The sequence below is a fragment of the Chroicocephalus ridibundus genome, chromosome 1, assembly GCF_963924245.1.
Source record: "Chroicocephalus ridibundus chromosome 1, bChrRid1.1, whole genome shotgun sequence".
Classification (NCBI taxonomy): Eukaryota; Metazoa; Chordata; class Aves; order Charadriiformes; family Laridae; genus Chroicocephalus; species Chroicocephalus ridibundus.
The window spans coordinates 139,582,346-139,606,727 of NC_086284.1; the positions used below are offsets into that span (position 1 = coordinate 139,582,346).

At 42.1% G+C, this 24,382-nt stretch overlaps 1 protein-coding gene across 3 annotated transcripts in view; it reads left to right on the plus strand.

Annotated features, from left to right (window-relative positions):
* The window catches only part of FAR2 (fatty acyl-CoA reductase 2), a 158,668-nt gene extending 136,363 nt beyond the window's left edge, over positions 1 to 22,305 (plus strand). For all 3 annotated transcript variants that reach the window (XM_063355719.1, XM_063355712.1, XM_063355703.1), the window contains 5 exons: positions 1,985 to 2,052; positions 8,326 to 8,497; positions 13,127 to 13,256; positions 15,225 to 15,352; positions 16,912 to 22,305. In XM_063355719.1, coding sequence (XP_063211789.1) covers positions 1,985 to 2,052; positions 8,326 to 8,497; positions 13,127 to 13,256; positions 15,225 to 15,352; positions 16,912 to 17,074 — 661 coding nt within the window. In that variant the 3' untranslated portion in view covers positions 17,075 to 22,305. The remainder of the gene's footprint in view (positions 1 to 1,984; positions 2,053 to 8,325; positions 8,498 to 13,126; positions 13,257 to 15,224; positions 15,353 to 16,911) is intronic.
* The last annotated feature ends 2,077 nt before the right edge of the window (positions 22,306 to 24,382 follow it).

Sequence of the window (24,382 nt, forward strand, 5' to 3'; positions counted from 1 at the left end):
ATCCTGAAAAGATCCTCACCAGCTCTGTAAATTTATTTTTCTCATCATTTTGTCCCCCTCCATCAGCAACAGACAAAGCAGCACGGTCTGGGAAAAATAAATACAGCTTCCCCTTACACACACCCCCTGAGAGCCTCCGGGTGAAGATTGCTACGGCCCGTCCATAAAGCTGGGAAAGGAGACGAACATGTGCTGATGAGCAGTATATCAGCACGCAGGTAGAATTCCTGGCTCTGGCCGTGACAGAAGTGGTGCCATTTTTTCTATCTTTTCATTGGTGAAAGAGACATGCTTTTAATCTGGTCCCACACAAATAATTATTAGGCTAAAGGAGCGACCACAGAACTTGATTTAAAGCTTTATCTAGCTGGGCGCAACCCCAGGGTAGGCAATCTGTAAACAAAAATACAGGAGCCTGAGCCTTCTGTAAATTTAATTTCTCTGAGGGAGTTTTGGGTTTAGGTGTTCTCTTGAAGAATAGCATGTACGGTTTAATTTTTTTTATTGGTTTTTTTTTTCCAAATCATCTAATTAGAAAGTCGGTATCCTTCAGGGCAGGTGACATTACTGAGGGAAATTAGATTCTAAAACTTAGCAGAGAATTGCAATCTTTATTACCTAGTGTAGAAGCTTTGCAAAGCTCTACGCTCTACCACAGTCACCAACTCAGCTGGAGGGTGGAGAACGGGAAAAAATCAACAAGGAGACACCCTTCACTGGAAGCTGGGAAAATGGAGAAATCCTCTTCGCTGGTGTTTACTGGGCCTGACCCACTGGAGTAAGTGGGAGTCTGTGCTTTCACTGCAGTGCACTTTGCACCAGGATGTGTGTGTGGCTCTGCACTAGGTGGGTTTTATATATGGGCACATTTTACGGATTTAGTCCTTAGTGAGGTTGCTGTATTGATTTTCATAGCGTAGAATTTCACCACATTAAGCACGACTGTGCATTTTTATGTTTAACACTTTACCAGGCCTTTACTCAGTAATTAAGAGTTACAGGAGATCGTGGATTTGGAGCTTGATACATGTCTATTAGTCCTAACCGTCCCTAGAAGTCTGCTAAGGATGAGTAATAATGATGATACTGTGCAGTGTCCGAATGCAGTTTTCAGGTATTGCCAGGTTCAGGGGTTCTATCTCCTGGTCTCTTCGGTCATAGGAGTTCTGAAAAGTTCCTCGTAGGCAGCCTCCTTCAGTGGAGAAAGGCTCTGGGCACCACAGCACCCTAGGAGCACTGAGATGGTCTACCCTCCAGCCAAGCTGCTATCCCTGTCCAAGGCCAGGTCTCATCTCTTTTAGCATTTTGGCAGATGGCTCCAGCTGCTAACACAGAGTAAGAAAAGTGCGGTATTGATGGCATCGCTTGCACCCTTGGCAAGGCAGACGTAGATCAAAAAGCTGTTCTGACTAATTCTTGCCTGGTGTCAAAGGAAGAAATAAAACCAGTGTGATGTATGCTTAGTTCTACGCGCAAATAACAACCGAGGTTTATTTGGTATTAAAATGAGGATTTTGTTGAAATGGATTGATTTGTAATCACCACCCTGACAAATGGAGTTTAAAAGTAACACAAATCATGTCCATTAAGTCAATGACTGCAAAATACAGAGTGTGTCCCTGAGGTTGGCTTGGGCCAATTATTTACAGTATACTAAGAGAAACTGAAAAAAAAAATCATAAATTTGTCAGTATGTATGCTTTCCTTATTGTTTTTATAACTTTTGATACATGATATATGGATGATGTTTTCTTAAACCCCATCTGTCTTTATTAACTTCTTATGCTCTCCAGAATCTGACTGAATCTATTAAAAATTAATGGTTTATACTATATTTTCATATTTAGGAAAAATGACCTCTTCTGCATTTTTTTTTTATGCGCTGATATTACTGTTTCTTGGGCTGTTAGCTTCCATGCTCCATTAATAAAGCTTTGGGTGCTTTTCTTCACACCTTAAAATAATACTTCTTTCTCTTTTCCAGACCAAAAAACCTGTTGGTGTACAACTGCACAACAGGTGGAATCAACCCTTTCTTCTGGGGAGAAATGGGTAAGGTCTAATTTAAACCTAGAACAGTCAAACATCAATAGCGTTCCTCAGCCAGGCTTTGAAAAGGTGGTTTCCTATATTTAGGTGGCATTCAGCATCTGCTATTCAATCGTCGTGTGGGAGGCCCAACTGCAGGCGGTGAGGGTCCTGTGAGCAAAAGCTCCTGGTGCTGGGCATTCAGCTCAGGAAAGCATTTATTCCATTTTCATTGTGGGCGTAATCACGTCACAACCCAGCAAAGTACATGCTTTGCTGCACTGAGGTATTAGCGGTGGAAAAAGGAATAGAGAACCAGTCCCTTAATTCTATGAGACGATGCTCTGCGTAGCTGTAACAGGACGTCTTCCTTTTCTGAATGGAAAGGTTTTCTGGGTTTGGGGTGGGTTTTTGTGCTTTGAAAGCACTTGGAGAACCTTGATAGTGAATGAAATCTAGTGTGTTGTGGAAGTAGAGTAGCCTTTCTTCCTCCTTCTGTGAAGAAAATTGTAAACAGAAATAATTGGTATAGACTTGAGAAGGCAAACCTTGAAATGTCAGGTGTGCTTCAAGAACAGTTTGCCTTTTGGTCATGAATTTTGTCAGTGGAAGAATTCAAATTATCTTCATGGCTGATTGTTTTCCTTCAAGTGCTTGTGTTTTCGAGGCAGGGGTGAAAGAAGGGAAGAAAAATCCTGACACCATTACAGTGGAAAACTCATGCTGAAGCCAAGCAGCAGAAATATACGTATCACCAGTACATTCATAGACAGACACAGGGCCTGATTTTCTTTCTGCTATACATGTTATACATTAATTCATATCTTTGGCAAATCACGACTGCATTGTTTCACCTCTCAGCCTTTGCTTTGCATTTGTCTTTGCGTCATTTAATTGGCAAACTGTAAGTCTGCAGAAAATTGCATTTTCAGAACAAGGCTTGTCTGAAACTCCTACTAATGTCTTACCATAAGATTTCATCAAGTGACCAGGTGGTGGGAGGTGATTCTGCCCCTCTACTCTGCCCTGGTAACACCCCACCTGGAGTACTGCGTCCAGCTCAGGGGCCCCCAACATAAGAAGGACATGGACCTGTTGGAGTGAGTCCAGAGGAGGGCCATAAAGATGATCAGAGGGCCGGAGCATCTCCCCTATGAAGACAGGCTGAGAGAGTTGGGGTTGATCAGCCTGGAGAAGAGAAAGGCTCTGGGGAGACCTTTTAGTGGCCTTCCAAGACCTAAAAGGGGCCTACAGGAAAGATGGGGAGGGACTCTTTGTTAGGGTGTGTAGCGATAGAACAAAGTGTAACAGTTTTAAACTGAGAGAGGGGAGATTTAGATTGGATATGAGGAAGAAATTCTTTACTGTGAGGGTGGTGAGACACTGTAACAGGTTGCCCAGGGAGGTTGTGGATGCCCCATCCCTGGAAGTGTTCAAGGCCAGGCTGGATGGGGCTTTGAGCAGCCTGGTCTAGTGGGAGGTGTCCCTGCCCATGGCAGGGGGGTTGGAACTAGGTGATCTTTAAGTTCCTTTCCAGCTCTAACCATTTTACAATCTAGCAGGGAAGAGGTTTCAGCAATTGGCTGAGCAGTGAGAAAATCACACCAAGTTCCTGACTTTTTTTTAATGAGAGATTTAACGCTGTGGTTTGTCACAGTCTGAGAGAAGAAGTGAGGCTTCACAGATAATTATTGGAAAATGTAGCCAATCTTCATAACACGGAAAGTCAGATCTTCTGTGGCTTTTTCACAGGAGGGAATGCAAAGCTCTTCACAGGCTGCTACTTTAGGCAACAGCCACCGTAACACTACTACTTGAGGTTTGCCTTTTTTAACCCGTTCTCAGTGTAATTTTACTGATGAAAACAGCAATGTGTTAATGCATTGTAACTTATCTTATTCTGTTACTTTGCTCATAACTGTGGATTTAGCAGTGAAATCATCTGAGCGCGGCAGAAGCTTGCGTAAGCAGTTCAGCTGCGTGATGGGACTGAAGGCAAAATTTTCTCCTTGGGTGACACTGTGGAGCTCTTTCCGCCACATGTTGTATCCACAGTTTTCCTGAGAGCAGCAGGCTGAAGAAGGGTATTAGGTATAGATTCATGAATTAGGATGGAGTATCAAAGAGCAAAATTTTGCCCTTAAGGATGTTGCATGGTTTAAGAAATTAGTTTGGGAAAGGTTTTTTGCATTAGGATATTACGACTGCAGCCATGCAGTTTCAATTCTCAATTCAGTCTTCTAACAGTTTCGTTTTGGTAACTACATGCAATTCTAAAATCTTCTTTATATACATGAGAGACTTTTTCTACCCATTCATATTACTTTCTCTGCCTGGCAGCCAGTCTCATGGCATGCACATCCAACAGGCCTTTCAGAGCCATGATGTGTCTTAAATAAGAGCTATGAGTGAGTAGTCCAGTCCCTGCACAGAGGACCAAACTTCACCCACCGGTTCCCTCCTTTGCAATGGGGCAGCATCTGCTACTCAAGCTGTTTCCTTCTCTTTTTGAAAGCCCGTTTCCAACTGCGCTTACTCTGCCTAACCTTCACCTTTCACATTGAAATTCCTGAGGCCAGGTCTCTACCTCCAGTGGTTTTTTCAGCTTTTTCATAATTTTTCTTTTTCCCCAGCATGAAAGAAGCTGTTTGACGCAAACATACAGGAGACACAGGATCAGGAGAGGGAAAGAGACTGTTCAAGGAGTCCGGGGAGGCTGGATTGGCACAGGGTCTGTAACCAGTTATCAAGGTGGAGGGCTGTGAGAGCGAGACTGGAAGCTGATGAGAAACAAGGGTGGGGAATGGGAGTCATCTGACGCGGGACTGAGTGTTTTAATGCAAATCAAACATGGGGTTTGCAGAGGGGAGGACCTGGGCTACCTGCTTAGGGAGACTTACACCGGGACCAGCTATAGGAATGCCAGGCGAACACAACAGAGGAGGGATTTTTCAGGGAAGAGGAGGAAAGGTGAGAAAGATCAGAGAAATTGAGGCTGGAGTGGGCTGAGGATGCTCCCCTGGGTAGGGAAGAGAAGTGAGTGAGATGGGGACATTTTGAATACAAAGGTGATGAGCTTGGAGGGAGGGAGGAGAAAGAGATCAGAAGAGAATTATTTGAAAAACTTATGTCTACTTAAGAGCTTAACCATACATTGCAAACCAGTTTATTCTACAGATCTCCAGATACAGACAGACCTCTAGTGTTAAAAGGAACCTTAAATGATTTATTTCTTTTCCAAATAATGCTATGCCTTGGGCATTTTTCTTACTTTCTTGTTATTCTCCCTCCTATTACAAAAATGTGGCTGGACAACTGAGTATTAATCTGAAAAAGCATATTCTGCTTTGCTGCAATATAAGTCTTGCTCATCTGACTTTGTGAAGTCCATTTTGCAATTTCTGCTCAAAACCAAACCTTAAAGCAGGCTTTAAAATGGTGTTCAGCATGGGAAAACTTAATTTCAATTTATCCTTGAGAGTCCACATGGTAAGGCTGGTGTCTGTGGTTTTGTGCTGGGGTTGGAGAGGAAAAACCATGTACCCGCTAAGTTGTTTCAGTAGCTCCTGAGGTGATGTGTTTCTGCTTTGGGGCCCTCTGCCTGCCTGACCTGTCTGTCTGTCTGTCTGATTCTTTCTTGCTCCAAAACAAACTTTTATAGCATAAGAGACTTGCTACACTTGCAGAGTTGAATGCTTTCCAGAAATCAGGAGATAGAGCAATTGTGCCGAGTCAGTGCAAGCCAGGGTAAGGAAGGTTTGTAAAGAAAACGCCCATAGCATTAACTGTTCCAAGTTACGTAAAACTGGTGTTCTCCTGAATTCCTTACAGGACGTCTTTCAGATTGGTCTCGCTGTCTTTGTATGTGCATTTTAAAACAAAACAGCTTTCATTCCTGACTTTCAGAATTTTTCTGGAGTTTTCAGCAGATATCTCATCTGTTCTTGACATAAGTGCTTCTTGCACTGAGTAATATCACAGCATAACACTGCAGCTGCTTTACTAGAGCTACATTTTCGTCTGCAAGCCTTAAGTAACCAAGATGATAGGGGTATTGCCGATTTGTGTGAATTTGGTGTCTGGCTAGTGATCTGAAATGCCAAAGGCTGCATTTTCCACTTACTGATTACTTCTTTCTTGCTATCCTGGCCAAAGATGCCAAAAATGCAAAGAGAAAAGAAAGGCAGTAACATGTTTCCAAAGGGGAACCTTCTCAACCAGTTTACAGCTGAAAATTAGACTCATGATTTGAAACATTGTGATTTGAATAAACAGAGGCATAAACACGTGCTGCAGGCAGTATCAGAAGTTTCGCAGTTCCAAAATACCAATGGTTCCCAGTTAAACCGATAGGTTTCCATTAGGAAATGAAGTGACCGAATGAAACTAAATAAACTTAAATATTGATAAGCAGATGAGAGTTTGTAAGTAAACTTGGATTTAAAGTGTCTCTTGGAGAAACTTCCTTACAGGGAGGATGGCCCTCCCGTGAACTTCCATAACTCATGGATCACTGTGAGTTACTATTTGAACGGGCACAGATATACAGCCCTCTCCAAACTGGGAGCAGACCTTTCTATATTTAAGCCGGCTAGGGCTTTGTCACAGTATAACTGTAGTAAAGGGCCATGCTGCTAACACAGAGGAAAAAAAAAAAAGTCCTCACACTTTGCTTAGACAGACACAAGCTCTGCCAAGAGCTGGGCCAGGACAGTGGCTTCCTTCCCAGTTGCCCATCCCAAACTGTTTATTGCCACTCCCCTGCCAGGAGTTAGCACCTTTCCAAATCTTCAGTAAAACCACTCCCCTGAGCCCTCCCTGCCAGGCAGAACTACATGGGAAAGTTTAAATAGGAGTTTTTTGCTAATCCTTGCCGTTTTGAGAGAACATGCTGCAAGGGATAAGATTCCCATACCGCAGCCCGCAAGATGACCACAAGATAACCACATCATTGCAGTGTGGCTACGGGAAACGGAAGGGATGGCAGTCAGTTTTAGCCATTCAGATGCAAGATAAGTTTCAGCAGAACTGGCCTTTAGCCATTAAACTTGCAGTGCAAGGGGCACAAAAATGAACTTGCTCTATAACTAAATTGTACTATTTTAAAAGTCTTTGTTGTCTCAACTTAGCAGCTAAGTGGCTAACCATTCTTGTCTAGTTGCTGTTATGTAGAACAAGTACAGCAAAAATTGCTGCTTGAAGTGCAGTAATGAGCTGACCGCAGATACATGAGAGGACTGTGAATATTATGATTGGAATCTGCTTATCTAAGGATGATCTGGATGTTTCTTGTGACTTGCAAATTCTCGTCTGATTTTCTATTTGTAACATAAGCTTAGAGAGTAAACTATAATATGAGCACAGATTGATGTTGTAACTCTCAAATTCATTTTTTAAAAAGTAAAAAAAAAAAAAAAAGCCCACATATTCTTCTTTGTTGAGCTCACTGGTGCTCAGGAATAGGAGCACCATCTGTTTATCAGTCCCTAGGATGATAGTCTTATATTCAACTACCGCAGTTCTATTAAGCCTCTGCAATATGCAAATGCCCCAGATACATACATCAAGATGCCACTTCTGTGGCACTGTGCCATTGCAAGAGCTCAGAATCAGGCCCAACGTATTTTGTGCCTTAACATACAAAGGGAATGAAAGACTACCACCCTGTCATTGATTTTCAAGTTAAGGATGCAAGACAATTTGCTGCTTTAGTGCATCCAGAGCTCCTCTGAAACAGGCTGAGGTATTTGGTGTTGTGGGTCAGATGTGGTTTGAAAGGATATAATGAAGTCTTTCTAGAAGCAGCACCCTGTGTGTGTAAACAACCCGTCCCTGACTCAGACTGATATTGACATCAGCCCTTTTGAAAATTTGATTGGGAATTAGAAATGTCATTTTTGTTGTATGCTAGCAGAACACAGTTTGCTTTCAGTGATCTGAAGATATGTTAACACCAGTTTTTTCTACATCTACTGCAGGTGAAAGCAGAACTGCAGTTCCTTGGTTTGAAGCGTTTCAGGCTACAACCGCCTGCTTTTCCTCCATTACATTTTGGCGTTTTGATAAGGAAGTTTGTCTGCCGCTATTAAGTCTAGAGTCAGATTGTGTTTCAGATAAGCAATAGATGGAGTCATCAGTTTTAATGCCAGAAGGGACCATGAGGTGATTTTGTCCAACCCATAGTTGCACGTGTTAAGCACTGTAACTTGGGCTTTACTGCAGCATGTTGGTATGGCTGTGCCCAACACAACTGAAATTCAGTGCCTCATTTTAAGTAAAATGCCTGTTCCCTTACAGAGCAGTATGTCATGTCCACGTTCAAAAGGAACCCGCTGGAGCAGGCCTTCCGAACACCCAATGCTCACTTGACGTCCAACTACTTGATAAACCAGTACTGGATAACCGTCAGTCACAAGGCACCGGCCATACTCTATGACCTGTACATGAGGCTCACAGGGAGAAAGCCCAGGTAAGAAACCGCACGCCTTCAGCCTTCTGCACGCCTGTCACTGTTATGGAGAGCAGATCTCTAGCGAGTTCTGAGAGCTGGTTGCCTCAGCCTGGAGTCCCATCTCCCGTCTCTTTGTCTTGAGGAGATTGCTAAAAAGAAAAGGAACCGTATGGCCGTAGCTAAGCGTAGCCTAGGGTTCCCACCATTTCCAGTACCTGGGGGACAGCACGTGTTCTAAATTTAGCTATACAAGCTTCAGAGGTTCCCAGGCCAGCAGGAGAGGACTGCTACTTCTGGTGTCCTCTGTATAGGAAGATTTCCACCACTGCAACTTTCTGATGCGATTGCTGCTATCTGTCATGAGTAAAGACTCAAGCTTGCATAAAGACTTGAGACTGGCAAGGTTTAGAAGATTCTAAATTTTTTTCCCATAAACCAGATGCATAATTAGCGGTTGCCAGCAGTGGCCCAACACCCTGAAATCTAGAAAGCAGTTCTTTTCGAGTATGAATAAATTCTGAATTGTAGTTATGAGGACAGTTTACCATTACAATTGGTATTTGAATCTTGGCAGTGTCATGGCTAGGAGGAACACTGGCTCACATCCCATGTGGAAGGAATGCTGGCGTAAATAACATAACTCTTTTACCAACATCCTCTTTTACTCCCTGCCATCATGGAGGAGAATTTATTGTGCAGCACAAGAGCCGTACGCCAACACTGCGTTCCATGTCAGCTGCTCTGTGCTTCTCTGCTTGCTAGAAAGCTGGCTTCAGCTGTTTGCAGGGAGATCCCTGGCTGATGTATTGCTCTGATTTCTCTCAGACATTCTGCTATGGAGGGAAATTGGTCCATAAAAAGAATTCCAGTTATCCAGGAAGGAAGAATTACTCTAAAAATAGAGGTAAACTGAATATGAGCAAGAATAGCCTGGAATCTCCAAACTCTGTTGAAACAGGCAGCAGTAAGATCGTGCCATTGCCATTACAATTGACGTTTTCATAAAGTTGATTGGCATAGGTAGCCAATGGACATTGGCTACAATACTGTACTTAAATTTCAAATAGAGCTCAGCACGAACTCATGCTGAGAAAGATCTCTTCACCTGAACTTTCAAATTTGTGACCTGAGCAAACACAGCATAGCAATGAACTTGTGATTTCACTGAGTCCTTTTTCTCTTTTCCCGTTTAAAATATAATTCCCCTTTTCTTTTTACGTGCTACTTAAGCTCATCCAGGTACTGTGTAATGTGGTTGAAAGCACTGTAGCATCTCACGCTTTCTTTTTTTCACAGCTACCTAAATATTAGGCCTTTATGCTCTAAGGGCAGTAAATCATATTCAAATTTAAAAAAAAACAAAACCAAAGGTGAATATGTCACTGAACCTACTTTAATGTTTCCCTTTAATTCTTCCCTCTGTTTCAAACAGAGCACCTAGGCTTAACTGTCTTCCCCCTTGTCACTCCCATCTACTGAAGTACAAGCCACCTTCATGGCAGTTCCTTGAAGTCTGTCCATGACTCTATGCCAGATTTGCAAGCAGAAAGGAGAAACTTCTTTGCCAGGACCATACAAACCTTATGAAGAACGACTGAGGGAGCTGGGGTTGTTTAGCCTGGAGAAGAGGAGGCTGAGGGGAGACCTTATCACCCTCTACAACTACCTGAAAGGAGGCTGTAGAGAGATGGGGGCTGACCTCTTCTCCCTGGTGACAAGTGATAGCACGAGGGGAACGGGTTCAAGTTACGTCAGGGGAGGTTTAGATTAGATATTAGGAGACATTTTTTCACTGAAAGGGTTATTAAACATTGGAATAGGCTGCCCAGGGAGGTGGTGGATTCACCATCCCTGGAGGTGTTTAAAAAAAGGGTAGATGGGGCACTGAGGGACATGGTTTAGAAGTGGCTCTTGTCAGGGTAGGCTAAAGGTTGGACTCGATGATCTTAAAGGTCCCTTCCAACCTCAACAATTCTATGATTTTATGATTCTAAGACTCAGGCTTCGGTTCTCTACTGTATCTGTACTCAACTCATCATAAGGTGATGGGTTATTGTACGCAACGGATTATCTGGGAACTGCTTAGGGTTTCGCAAGTCTACTGTTTATTCAGGACCAGCCTATGCCTTTCCTTAATTTGAACTGCAGGGTACTTGCGGGCAACTCCTGGTTCCTCTTGTAGTTATCACGCGCAGTTCCCTATCTACCAAAGGGTAGGAACAAGAGTCATCTCCTTCAGCTTTAGACTTTTATATACTGCCTCTCCTGAGAAGCTTACTTTTAAGTGTTAGCTCATTTCACATAAATTGCCAGATGTCTAGCAAAACTGCACTAAATGTCTTACTGCTATTACCACACATCCATCCATGACTTAGAAAACAATGTGGTTTAGATCAGCAGTAGTCTCTTGGGGCAGTCTGTCGCACCTGAGAATCTGCTCATGCAAGGCTCAGTATGGGAGCAAATATAGAAATCATTGTTGTAAACGGTTTTCTAGAAGACAAGATGCATTTGTGAACTGTGACTAATATGGCTATCAGTGACAGCTAACACTTGATTTTTTTCCTCTCAGTCCCTCCACAGTGGAGAATGAGATTTTTTTTCTATAAGAAATCTTTGCCATAGCCTCTCAGAGGCTGCAGAAAAGCATGTTTCTACTTGCTGGATGCTTTTCAGTGGACCATTCCTTCATCCAAATCAGTAAATAATTTGAATGTGTTGACAACATTTTAGCTCAGTCAGTTAGCATGAAACGCAGTTTTCACACATACCTTTTTAGATGCTTCATTTCTCTTTTTGACCCTTGCTTTTAGCCACTCAGATATGTTGTTTTGGGTAAATCTACAGTCAGAACTTATTGCGCCCACGTTAACAGGAGGCCAGGGGGATAGCCTAGTTTCAAAACATAAGTAGGGACACACAGTTGATTCTCTTATCATTTTTTTCTGATGCATTCCATTAACCCTAAGCACTTTAAAGATATTGATGGTTTTTGGGGAGCCGTGTGAGGAGCAACTTCAGATCTTTGCAATCTAGCCATATACTTTGTTTCCCAAGTTCCTAAAAGCTATTAAAATATTCACAAAGCTTTGCCCCATAGTACTTGCGTGCACAGGCACAATCAGGAAGATTAATCTGAAGTAATTTTAAAGTATTTTAGATAAACTGCATTCAATCAATGGGCACGTAATTATTTAGAATGAAGGTTCCCTTAATCTGATGCTTTGCCTCCAAAGTGAAAGCCACTTTAAGTCTGAGTAGGAGTGCCTGTGTAAGGTTTTAGTGCTCTTTCAGTTCGCTTTGGGTAAGCTGCGCAGTTCTCTGAATTGATGTACTCATTGTGTCGTCTTCTGCTGTGCTTAGTGCTTATCGTCGTGGCAGTCACATCTGCACAGGGAGAGGCCAGCCTGGCACCATTCTTCCCCAGACTGCCGCCTTTTATTTGTCACGGCCACTGTGTTACCCTCTGGGCAGCTCAAAATTTCTTATGAAAACAGCTCTGTTTTCCACAGAAATCAGCCTTTTAGTGCTTTCTCGTGCCCTTATCCAGTCTGAGAGAACGTGGTGTTCTCTCAAAACTGACTGAGCACTGTATATCACACTTTAAAAACAACTGCCTCCCAGAGGCCTTTTGTACTCATGACCACTGGGACAACTGTAAAATAATCCTGCAAGGTAGGACAGCATTACTGTCATCCCCTCTTATATAAAAAATGAATAATAAAAAAAGGCCAAGACACACGAGAGACCTGAACCTACATTTCCAAAGTCCCTGTGTAGCAGCAATGCCCCTGCAGCAGATTTCATCTTTACCAGGACACTCACGCACCAGGAAGACATTCAGACAGTTACACATACGTGCACACAAAAAAAAAGCTTAGGTACTTTTCAAGGTCATCCACCGTGAGTGCATGATATCAGACCCTTCCTGTATAAGGAAGGACATAAAATAACCCTCCAAAATGCCCCTATATTATACAGGGAGAGAAAGAGCCTTTAAGAAAAACAAAATATGTATTTAAATACTTTTTTTTAGAGAGAGAGATCAAAGAAGCCCAAAGACACAAAAATGATGCCATTACCTGAAAACTGAAGCTGAGCAATTGACTTTAGAGCTTGTCCATGCTGCAGATGCAGTCACCTCTGTACTGCAGCTAACTCCAAAAATCGGAGCCTTGCTTTGGGAGCCAACCCAGGCTTGAGAACAGAAAAGAATTTGTGTGGTAGAAAGAGAAGTATCCACCTCGGGAAGCAAGCAATATACCTGTGTGGTTTTGGAATCTGCTGTGTTCATACTAGTTCAGATAGGCTCTTCACCTCATACGTGGTACATGATGTAGATACGGCCTCCAGCCCTAGTTTAGTTCTGGCCGGTAAGTTAGGCATCATTCCTGCCCTGGGAACGCAGGAATGTTTGCACCCGTGTTCCAGCGAACAATAAAAGCTGAGTAGCTGTAGGCTTAAGACTCAGCTGGAGCAGCTAGACTTGCTGAGCAAGTTCTCGGCCTGGTGAGCACCAGTGCAGTGCTCCTCAGGCATTGCAATGCCTATTCATCTGGATTGGTGAAAACACCTACAGAGCAAACCCACGGCTTTTGCATAAGGTCAAACTTCCTATCCACCTCCGACGCTCCTCTTGTGTTTCAGAATGATGAAGATTATCAATCGACTGCACAAGTCTATGATGCTCCTGCAGTATTTCTCCACCCAGTCCTGGGACTGGTCTTCAGATAATATGAATATGTTAATGAGTCACCTTAACACAGAGGACAAAAAGGTAAGTATATCCTTAATAAGGATTGCTAATCTCCTGTCCTGTTCATCCGCAGCACTTATTTTTGGTATATTTGTTGAGCTTTCGAATGACATCCTAGATGACTGGAATTGACTTTAACCTGAAATAATTTATTTTCTCCTTGTTTTATTAATTAACTTATCAGGAACCTTTCATTTACAATTGGAGAATGTTTTCTTCTGAGGTGTATTGCTCTTTCTTCTGAGACAGGTCATGTTAACTGAAGTCTTAACGTGGCAGCTGTGGTGGGTGATCTAGATGGAAATTCCTTGAAATTTTGATTTTGACATTTTCATCCACATTGGTTTTAATGGGAACTGCGTGGAGAAATTTAGTTAAAACGTAGTGTCATACCCTGAACAATATGAAAAAAATTCCTAATTTATTTAATGCTCTCCCCAGAGAGCAATTAATTTGCAGGATGTCAAGCTCTGTTCTAGTCTTTATAGGTTTGCAATACTACTTCAGAATGGGATTGTAACTGAAAGACTGAAGGAACACAAAGAGTACATTTGTGATAAGCTTGAATGCACTTTTGGTCAGTATCTCCTTGCAAAGAGATACTTAAGCATTCACATCAAACTGGTCTCGCGCGCATCATTAAATTCTTGGAGACTCCCAGTAGTAGAGTCAGAGAATCACAGAATGGTAGGGTTGGAAGGGACCTCTGGAGATCATCTAGTCCAACCCCCCTGCCAGAGCAGGGTCACCCAGAGCAGGTTGCACAGGAACGCGTCCAGGCGGGTTTTGAATGTCTCCAGAGACAGAGACTCCACCACCTCTCTGGGCAGCCTGTGCCAGTGCTCTGCCACCCTCAGGGTAAAGAAGTTCCTCCTCATGTTGAGATGGAGAAATGGGGAAAGACAAGAGAAAAAAAAAGAAAAAGGGAGCATCGAGGACTTCCATGCAAGCTTGCAAGCTAGACAGTGTTTTAGTCTCACCAAGCTGTTTATGAGAACTTGGTGAGGTGCACTGCATCCAGTGCTGCCACTGCTACGTTGTAAGCAGTATTCAAGATAGATAGTTTACGGGCAGCACAGATCTCTGTACATATCTTAACAGACACACCGGGATCTGCACAGTAGCTAACCCCCTGTATTTGACATAGTTAGCTAGCCCCTCTCTGCTCAAGTTATTGCTTCTGATACCAAAGCTCTTGCACTAAAGCAAATGGCTTGGATTGGCATGGGCGTGGAAGGGAAGGCATTCGTCTGAGTATCTTCCCTGTAAGTAAGAAATGCCATTCATTTCACTCACTCATTAAAAAAAAATAATTCTCTACAAGACAACCTCTTTCTCTTTACGGATCCTTTCTTTGCTCTAACAGACAGGCAGCCACCTGAGAGCTTGCTAACAATTTTTCCAGTATCAGCATTTGAAATTATCTGGGGTAATTAGCTCTACACTGAGAATTTTTGATGCCAAACCAGAGTAACCCATTTCTTGGATTCTGTTATCTAGATGCTGAGAGAGAGCGCAGCACAGAGTAATACTGATGCAGAAGCACCTGTTGATTCAATGTCCAATTCATTTATTTATACATCATTCTAGTGACACATTAAAAACTGCATGGAGGTTTTCAGATGAATCCATTTACCTGAGTGGAATGCCATTTTTCTTCCTTGATATGGTGGGTTTGTGTATGCGTCTGTACAAATAAGTGTATTTATGCAGAAATTGCCACCTGAAAGACAAATTTATCTTTTTATTTTCTGCCAGCTAGCACTAAATTTCTGCTTGCTTTACCCAAATTCCCAGCTGGGTAAGACATTAATCAACAGCTGTGAAATACAGTCTGTTAGTGCCCATGTCTTCTTGGAAACTTCATGACTTTAAGAACTTCAGAGAGAGGGCCTTGTGAGGAACGGAGGTCAGTGAAGAACTGATGCTTAAAGTGAACTCGTTTTGAATTCTAGTATTTAATTTCTGCTCTTTGTTTTTAAATCCCAGTTATACAACTTTGACGTTCGCCAGCTGCACTGGTCAGAATACATTGAAAGCTACTGCCTAGGTGCTAAGAAGTACTTGCTAAATGAGGACATGGCTGGCATTCCAGCAGCAAAGCAGCACTTACGAAAGTAAGTCATACCCAGTGACAAGGACAAGAGCTCCTGGCTACCTTGGATGGCTTTTGAGGAAAATTATTCTATTTACATGGCAATAATTGTGGTTGAATAATACTGAGATAAACAGAGCATAGCTTATTTCTTACAGAGTGTTGTCAGTGTTTTATTTTTCCGTCCTGAAGAAGAAAGCGGACTTTTGATGACACTAAAAATTAGGGGCTAGATATTATCCCTTCCTAGCCGATGACCAAGTAATGAAGTTACAGTGCGTAAGGTCATTCAGAATTAAAATATGAAAATAAGGGTCAGATTTAGATTTTGTGAAGCTCCTAAAAGTTTTTAGCAATTCAAAGACATTGCATAAAAACTTTAAGCATTTGTATGATTTTAGATTTCATTTTAAAGTTGAAGTTTCTAATTCCTTCGGGAGAATGGGCAAAAATTCTCCAAATTGTTGGAGAGTTTGTGTGTTCAGTCCTAGGTGACAGTTTAAGAGAGTCTGAATGAGCAATTTGAGATTGTCCTTCTCCTGTTCAGTTAAAGATTATGCTCTTCCTGACTTCTCCAGCCCTTTTACTGAGAAGTGCAGGCAAAAGGAGAAGGAGCAACTCCCTTGGAGTAAGAGCCTGGTTGTTTCCTTTAAGAAAACCATTTTTGTGCACTGTAAATGCTAGAAGCATAAACCAGCTTGTTGCCATAGCAAGGAATCCTAAACAAGTTCTTCGTTCATGGGTCATTATTAAAGGATTTAGAAGAACCTCTGTAACAGGTGAAGAACTGCCTCATAGCCTAAATAGGCAGTGTGGTATAGCGCAGTCATAAAGTTATAAAAAAAAAAAAACAACCTAAAAAAACCAAAAAAAATAAGGACTCTTAGAAAAACTAAACCAGTCTTGGCCATGTTATGTATGAAGCTTTCTTCCCTTGGTCAGACACTGGGAAAGTGAGAACTGCTTAAGTTTGCTTGAAAGAAAGAGGACAAGATGATTAGCATCTTAAAGACCCATTAATGCCATTTAAATATAGGATGTTAAAAAAAAACCAAATGCAAACCCAAACCCCCAGTGCTGCAGTACTGCAAAAGTAAAGACCACTTATGATTATTGAGTAATTTCCCAACATTAAGGGCAAGGCTTCAACCAAAAAGGATAACCTTATTCATCAGCTCCTGCAAAGGTCCTCCAGCCTTTCACCAATCTTAGTAAGTAAAAAATAGCCAATACACCAAATCAAAGCAGAAAGTATTGGAACTTGACTGCCATTAAGAAAACAGCTCTCAGTACGGCTCCGTTGTCTATTCTGGTCTGAAATGACAGTACATGGAACAAGAGACACTTGCAATATAGGTATCCCATTAACTAGTCACTATACCATAACTTCAGCACAGTCCTTGGCAAGATGGTAGGGACATCTTAGGTACAGCGTCTTCACCAAAACAGGAATTGCAAAAAGCCCAAGGGCCACTTGTAGACAGGACTTCTTACAAAATTACCCGTAGCGAATGAAGCAAGCTGCTAACCTTTTTGTTGGTTTTGTCTTTCGGCATAAGATGGTCTCTTTCTCTTTCTTAGGCTGAGGAACATCCGATATGCATTCAACACCACCCTCCTTGTGATCATCTGGCGCATTTTCATTGCAAGGTCACAGATGGCTCGAAACATCTGGTACTTTGTGGTGAGCCTCTGCTACAAGTTCCTTTCCTACTTCAGGGCATCCAGCACCATCAGGCACTGAAGCCACCCATCAGCAACCGGTCTCTTCCAGAAGGACCGCCATCTCCTCTAATCAGCAACTATGGGCATCGGGGTCTGAAAGTAGCAGAAATATCCACTCCCTCCAACAGCAGCCTGCGTTTATTGTGCACTGTTATATGTTCACCTTTTTAATTTTAACTAATGCTTTAATACATGGTGGTCTTTCTTCCATAGGACTAGGCCAATTTTTAAAGCCATAACTGAAGCTTTAGGAACAGGTCAAGCTGGAACCATTCATCTAGAGTCTGATGTGTAAGAGTAACGATTAACCAAAGTCATTGTCTTCCCATGTACTACCTAGGCTATCTTAATCCCATCTTCTTCCTCAAAAGAGGCAAATTTAAAGCATACAACCTTGGAAGAAAAGGATGCCATCAGAGAAGACCCAGCCAAGGAAATTAACCTGTAAGAGGTCTTCCTAAAGAGGCTATTCGTTCATTTTCATTCAGTGAAATGGCACCTTACTGAAAAACACGATTTCACTTTTTCAGTTTTCAAAACTTAGAGGGGGAAAAAGACCGGTTACACTAGGCCAGTGAACACACTGAACAGTTTTCAGATCTTGTTGTAGATTGATACTGAGGACTGATACTTTCAAGCTGTAACTGAAGATGTGCAGAGAATTCACGTACCTACTCACACACGCTGCTTTCTTATGCAGAGGTATTTTTTTTCTCTCTGCGGTTAAGTTTGCAGTCTATTAAAACGCCCTGTTCTTGCATTTATCACAATTGCTTGGAACACTTTTTTGGCTTGAAAAATGCTGTATTTACACTAAGAATGAAGAGAAGACTTCTTAAAAGATTGAAGAAGAATTCAGAAACTCTTTATTATTTTTGAGGAATAGGTCTTTTTCCTTCTTCCATTTGTCTGCAGAAAACTTCTCTCCCTGTAGCTCAAAAACAGCCTGATACTGTCCTTCACGCTTTCATTACAGCTAAATCACTTTGCCGTTGATCACTTCCACTGGCAAAGAAAGTGTAAAGATGTGGACGGAGGAAATCCCATCAGGCCAATTCTGCTGCCACTCCTGTCAGTAGGAATTAAAAAGTCTGAAACTTGTTTTTGTGGAGAATAGGAAAGGTTTCATTGACTTTTGTGTAAAAACAATCACGCACTGTGAAGGTAGTACATTTTGTCCTACATTGCAGTTCAGAAAGGAACCCAAGGATCTTCCTAACACTCATGGCTATTGGAGATACTTGTTTCACCTAGTGAAGTATGAATTCCTCTGAGGAGGAAGGAGTGAGCCTTCTTCAAAGTAGCTGGTGCAACGACAGCCTTAGTGCAACAGCAACAGATTTATCATGCTATCGGATTTTCAAAGGCAAATCTAGTACTGGAATATTTTTTTATTCAGACAACACTGAATAAGGACTCAAGATCATCAGACTTTAAAGCGGCTAGTTTTTGAAACAATGCAGCATCCAGTCTCTCTAGTCTTCTATCATGCTAGCTGTCTGAAAAAGTAATGCCACATCACAAAAAAAATCACACAGTTGATCTGTGGAGAGCCGAGAATAGCAGAGTATTTACAAAGCTGGCATTCTTAAAAAATTATACTTGTTTTTGGCAGTGCAGGCAAGAGTCAGTTAGGATGACAGTATATTTATACCTTAGGCCTCCACGATAGTTCAAATGTTTTTCTAAAGGTGCAAGGAATTAATCTTCCCCCTTATGCCCCAGAGGTCTAGTTTCAGGCAATTGCGAAAGGATGTCTGCAGCAGAACCTGACCAAGGCTCTGGCATTCCCTAGCAAAGGCCGCTGTGTTTGTCACACATTACTTCTGATCTGTGCTCAATTAGGTCAAACACCCAGTTTACAAAGATGCAAATTTTTTTAAGCTCTTGCCTTGAAAGCGTACTTTCAAAAATGAAACTGTACGGGTTGTTAGATATACTTCCAACTCCAGAAAGCTGGCAATGGCTGCTGCGCATTGCACATTAGCGAGGTGTCACTGCCTGAGAACCTAGGAGCCGGGGACCAGCTATTTCCTGTACAGCGCTTCCGTAGCAGTGCATATGGTGAAGGTCAGCTGCGTTATACTTAGCTGTGCAGGGACTGTGGCTACCTTGGCGGAGTGAGGCAGGATTCTGTAGGGCTTCCTCTAGAAAGGCTGCATTCCCTCGAGTAAATAACCAGTCATCAGCCAGCTTCCAGTCTCCTCGTATGAAAGGCTAAAAAACAAAACAAAACAAAAATGCAGATTATTTTGAATCAAACCTCATACAAAAAAGTAGGTAAGAATTTTAACTCCTATCCTAAGAGGTCTTTTTACGTGCCTGCGTTACGTACAAAGGGAAGCCACGGCTAAGGGGATCAGAAGTCTTCTGCTGTGCATGAGAGACACAAACTTGAGTTTCACAGAAAAGTGAAATACCGTAGACCTGCTACACCTACAACAGCTGGCTGACGTAGACTAGACCTACTGTGAGTAAAGTGTCCTGCCTTCCCTTCCCCAATGCTTCCCCTGTGCCATGCATGCCTCACAGACGCCTCTAGGCATTCACGGTTATTTGCACAGGCTCTATTGTCCCAACAGGTCTGAGCTGTATCATTTCTCACCCTGAGCGTATCCTGACCTGTTTTGTGCACGTGCAAAAAAAGACGCTTCAGGTTTCGCTCAGAACAATGGTGGTATCACATTATAAAGCTCTTCAGCATTTTGCTGAAGGTAACAGCTGCAGCAAAGCTTCAGTGCACCTCTGGAAAGCAGCAGGAGCTGCTTGGGATGTTGCAGAAACGTATCTGTTTGTAGATGGTGTATGCTCTTCTGGAGACCTTCCATAGCCCACGCAGCATTGCCAGCAGCTGGCTCCAGAGCACTGGCCTTGCCTGGAGGGGGGATCGAGCTGTTAGCTTTTCTTAACACGGATATAACATGCAGTAAAACTTGAATCTTTTATCCATTTCCTGTGGCTTGAGATGTTTTCAGGTGGTTGTCTGAACCACAGAAATATTTCAGAAAAACTTCAATGCTGAGACCGACACATGGCAATGGCCTTTGGGTGCTAGTCATGACTGTCCTCGTGGAAAGCTGGACTTGGCATAAGAGCTTGTTCTCACCTCAAGCGGTGACTTATCTTTGATGTTTTACTGTGTGCTCCTTCGTGCATTTGTATCTGCTCTGAAGAAACCCAAGTCTTGGGGAAAATACCTAAAAGAAAACACCAAGTGACAGCCACTTCTTTTCTTCCCTATTCTAGCTGTTGCTTTTTCATGTATATTCACAAGCTTTTGACAAAAGAAAAGCCAAATACAGTTGTTAGTTAAATCGGAGGTCCTGTGGCAACCGTGCACAAATTAACGCAAACAACTCAGGAGTGGATATTACTCATGGCTAACGGCTAGAGCTTTTAGTGCCTGTAAGATTGAAGCTTTAGGGGGTTAGGTTTTTTTTTTTTTCCTTCAGAGGTAGCATGGTCAGTGCTATGGGAAGGAGAGAGGAGCAGAAGGAGCGTTCCTGTAGCCTCTGCTCGTGGACAGCAGAAGCATTGCTAGGCACAGAGCGTCCAGCTCAAACGAGCAAAGAGATACTCAAGGGATCAGACGAGATGAAGCTGCCAAACCCAGAGGACTCTGCCTCCCAAGGAGCCAGGGAAGAGCTCCGTCAGCGTTTCGATATCATTATGGGCTCTTGTAATAAACTGTATGGACTAAAAGGCTCCTCTGTCCTTCCCCCAGCTACCAGCAGGCAGCACAGAGAACAATAGTGGCAGTCATTCTGCCCAGACGCAAAAGAAAATACCTGCCACAAGATAATGGGATTATCCTCTGTAATTGCTTGTACCCTATGAACTTGCAGTGTATCTACCCCCTCAAGGTGTCAGAAGCCTGCAGTGCTGCTACAGAAATAACACGGACCACTGCTGAACCCGATGTACGATTTTGTTGATACTATGCATATACACTAGTCCGTAGGCTATAGCTATGAACTGCTGTGCGAAAGCAATGAAACGCAGAACATCATTTCACTGTCAAAAAGCAATGGGCATAAGCTTGCAATTAAGAAATATCTCTCTCTTTTTTTTTTTCTTTTATTAAATCACCATAACAAAAAACCCAAATCCCTAAAATTAATCTGAATTTGAACTGCCTTTTGACTGACGACCAAAGCTGTTTATCTCCAGCATGTCTGTTACCAAAAAATAAAATTTCTCCTCACCCCTCCACTCACTATCCCAACAACTTTGTTAAGAAAATACAATTCTTTCTTGGGACGGGGGGGAGGGGGGGTAACAGACATACTGGTATACTACAGGCTGTTGGCACATTACCCACCTCCTCAAGAAATTTCTTATTTTACATTTTCTAAGAAAACATGACGATGTATGCCCGTGTGTATAGTTACATCTTTCACCACCAGTCTTCTCATACAACATACAGAGATGGTAAAAATAGCGGAGCTCATATTGAAATGCCAGGCCGTGCTTGTTTGGTATGCACTGTTCCAATTCAGTTTAAGACGACGTGATTAAAACCTACCCTAGTTCCCAGTGTAAAGGAGACCCAGCCTGTAGTACTATTAATCAAATCCTCATCACAAATAAGCAACTGGGAAAAGAGGGAGGGGGGGCATTCTTTTGTTTGTAAATAAGCTACAGCTTCATGGTCGAAAGCATGCTGTTGCTCTTCCAGCGTTGACGTTCTACCGCAGAAAGCAAGGACGAACTTTTCTTTCAATTGGACCCTTTATTCTAGCGCAGAGTAAATAACATACTGTACATTGCCTGGAAGCTAAATGGTAAATATCCCATTACATGGTGCTAAATATCGGTATGAAGGTGGTACAGTCTTACTTAAGAGAAATAAAAATAAAGAATATGCATATTTGGGGAATAATTAAAGATGTACTATCCCACTTTTCTCTATTGCTTAAAAGTCAACTATGAAGTGAGTTGGTTTGTTCAGATTAACATGAAACTGCTTGTAAAAGGTTTCTTGTTCCTAAATAATCTTGGCAGACCCCAGTTTATAGTAAAATATGTACTCTCCCACTGTCCAAAGTTTATATGGTTCTATCTGCTATTTCTATTCTCTTGTTAGCTATGAGACAACTTACTGTTATAAAACTTAATTACAAAGTTTCTAATGTTAAGGTGTAATCTTTTGAGCTCTCAAATCAGATAAAACGGTAAAGTCACAAATTACAAGAACCTCAGCCATAAAATTGTTAATATGATGTTTATGTTATTTTAAACATTTAATAAAACAAAATATTTTAAAACTATGGTCACTTTGCGTCGCCTAAGTTGCTAAAGATAGATGGTTACTTACTGGCCACTGCAGTGCACCACATCTGTCCCACAGCTGCCAGTGCCCCAGCCAGCACGGGACGGCAGCCCCATCTACAGGCGGCTGCCAGCACAAGGACCTGCTGCACAGCAAGGAGAGGGAAATCAAGGAGGGAGAAATCCCACATTTTTAAAAGTAATGACGGTGAGACTCTCACCCCGATACGTACGACCCGGAAGGTTCCATCTGTGGTGAAGTGTCCTCCAGAAGGTGATGGGGACAGGCCTTCATCAAGGACAAATCGGTAATAACCTGACCGACTTCTTGAGCAACATACCATTTGCACCTGACAATATTCCCCCAAATTCTTAGTTTTACAAAATAAGGGCTTTATTTTACACTTGGTGTTAACACCACAATGCTCTTCTGGCATAAAAAGGTTTTAAAGTCCAGAAAAATACGGTATGCTTTTACCTCAAGACCCTACCATGTAGAGACAAATGTTTAAGGATGTTATTGCATAAGCGGGCGTGGGGAGGGAAATAATCATAGTTTATATGCGTTTCCAAGAAGGGTACAAAATACTATTTCAGGTTCTGCTAGATTAATCTGCTTTTAATCTGATTTAATCTGCTAGATTAAAAATCTTAATCTAGCAATTCTCAGAACTGCGAAGAACATTCTGACTCCATGACAAATATTTCACTGTACTTCAAATGATGCCTCCAGGGCCATTTGGAGGCAGCGGCACAGTAAGATAATGATATCACCTTGAGAAATAGCAGGGCTAACTGGAAAGTTGTTTGTTTGCTTGCTGGTTTTACGGGTAGAGTAGTTCTTACCTTTTCCTGTTATGAAAAAAAAAAAAATTTCTGGAAAAAAAAAAAAGGTATCTTTCTTGCTGAAATAAAATCTCCACAGCTGGGGACTTCAGTAGCCAAAAACCTCCAGCTGCCAAAGCAAAGACACTGTCCCAAGGTCTGAGTTCAGGCGCTCTGCCAGTGTATTTGTAGATAAAGAGAATGTCACATCCCTCAGAGGTCTCCTCTATCAAATTTTCAGGAAAAGAAAATATTATTTGTGTTTATATTTTAACATTAAAGCTTTAGTCTAGTAAATGTTTCTAGCTATCTGCGTTGGAAGACCCTGAAATCAAAACATTGCTGTTCCCTTAGTAGATGCAGCAATTCTGTTTTCAAATACATACGCACAGCAAAACCTACCACCAGTCCACTCGCATCTCCTTTAGCTGGCCTACTGGATCTTGGCTCGTTCCCCAACGCTTCACGAAGATTCGTGATACGCAGATTATCCGAGCTTCTTCCAGCACTCAGCAGGAGCACAGCGGGATCCGTCACCCCAAACGCCGAGCACAAACTGCCATTGTTCCGTGTTTCAGTACTGCCATTTTAATTCTAGTGACTGCAATTCCTTGCAATAATCTCATTTTCAGAAACTTGGAATCTTATAAATATATGCGTGTGTATATATGCCTAGATACATATGTATATAATAATATATCCATTATACATACGTCTCAAGGCAGGTCTGGTCAAAATATTTGGCATTTATGTATCTATGGATGAACATATGAGTGCAGATAGACACACACCACTTTGGAAGGCAGGAGAAGAATCTCGGTAGGGTGAAAGCCCCACATAGCTGTGTTTCTGGAAAGGGAGAGGAGTGGATTTTAATACTGATTGCCATTACAATTAAGTGTAACAGGAGGATAGCAAGGTGCAAGCATGCCGTAAACAGGGACACGCTCTGCACCGCCAATGGATGTGACGGGAAACTAATTTAACAGAAAAAGTAGCCAGAGCTGCCTTAATTTCATACAAAGGTAAGGCACGTCTTACCTAATTTTTAAAACCATACATACTCAGTGACTAAAACTTTAGGAGTGTTTTTCAGACATTATTTTGAATGCTAGAAGTTAAAACGCCTTTCAAAAATGTCTGTTGTTAAATTCCAAGGGGGCTGTGGAAGACCAAAGACTTGGAGGTGGTAGATGTGGATGGATTAGTATTTTCCAGTTTCTGTCCAACA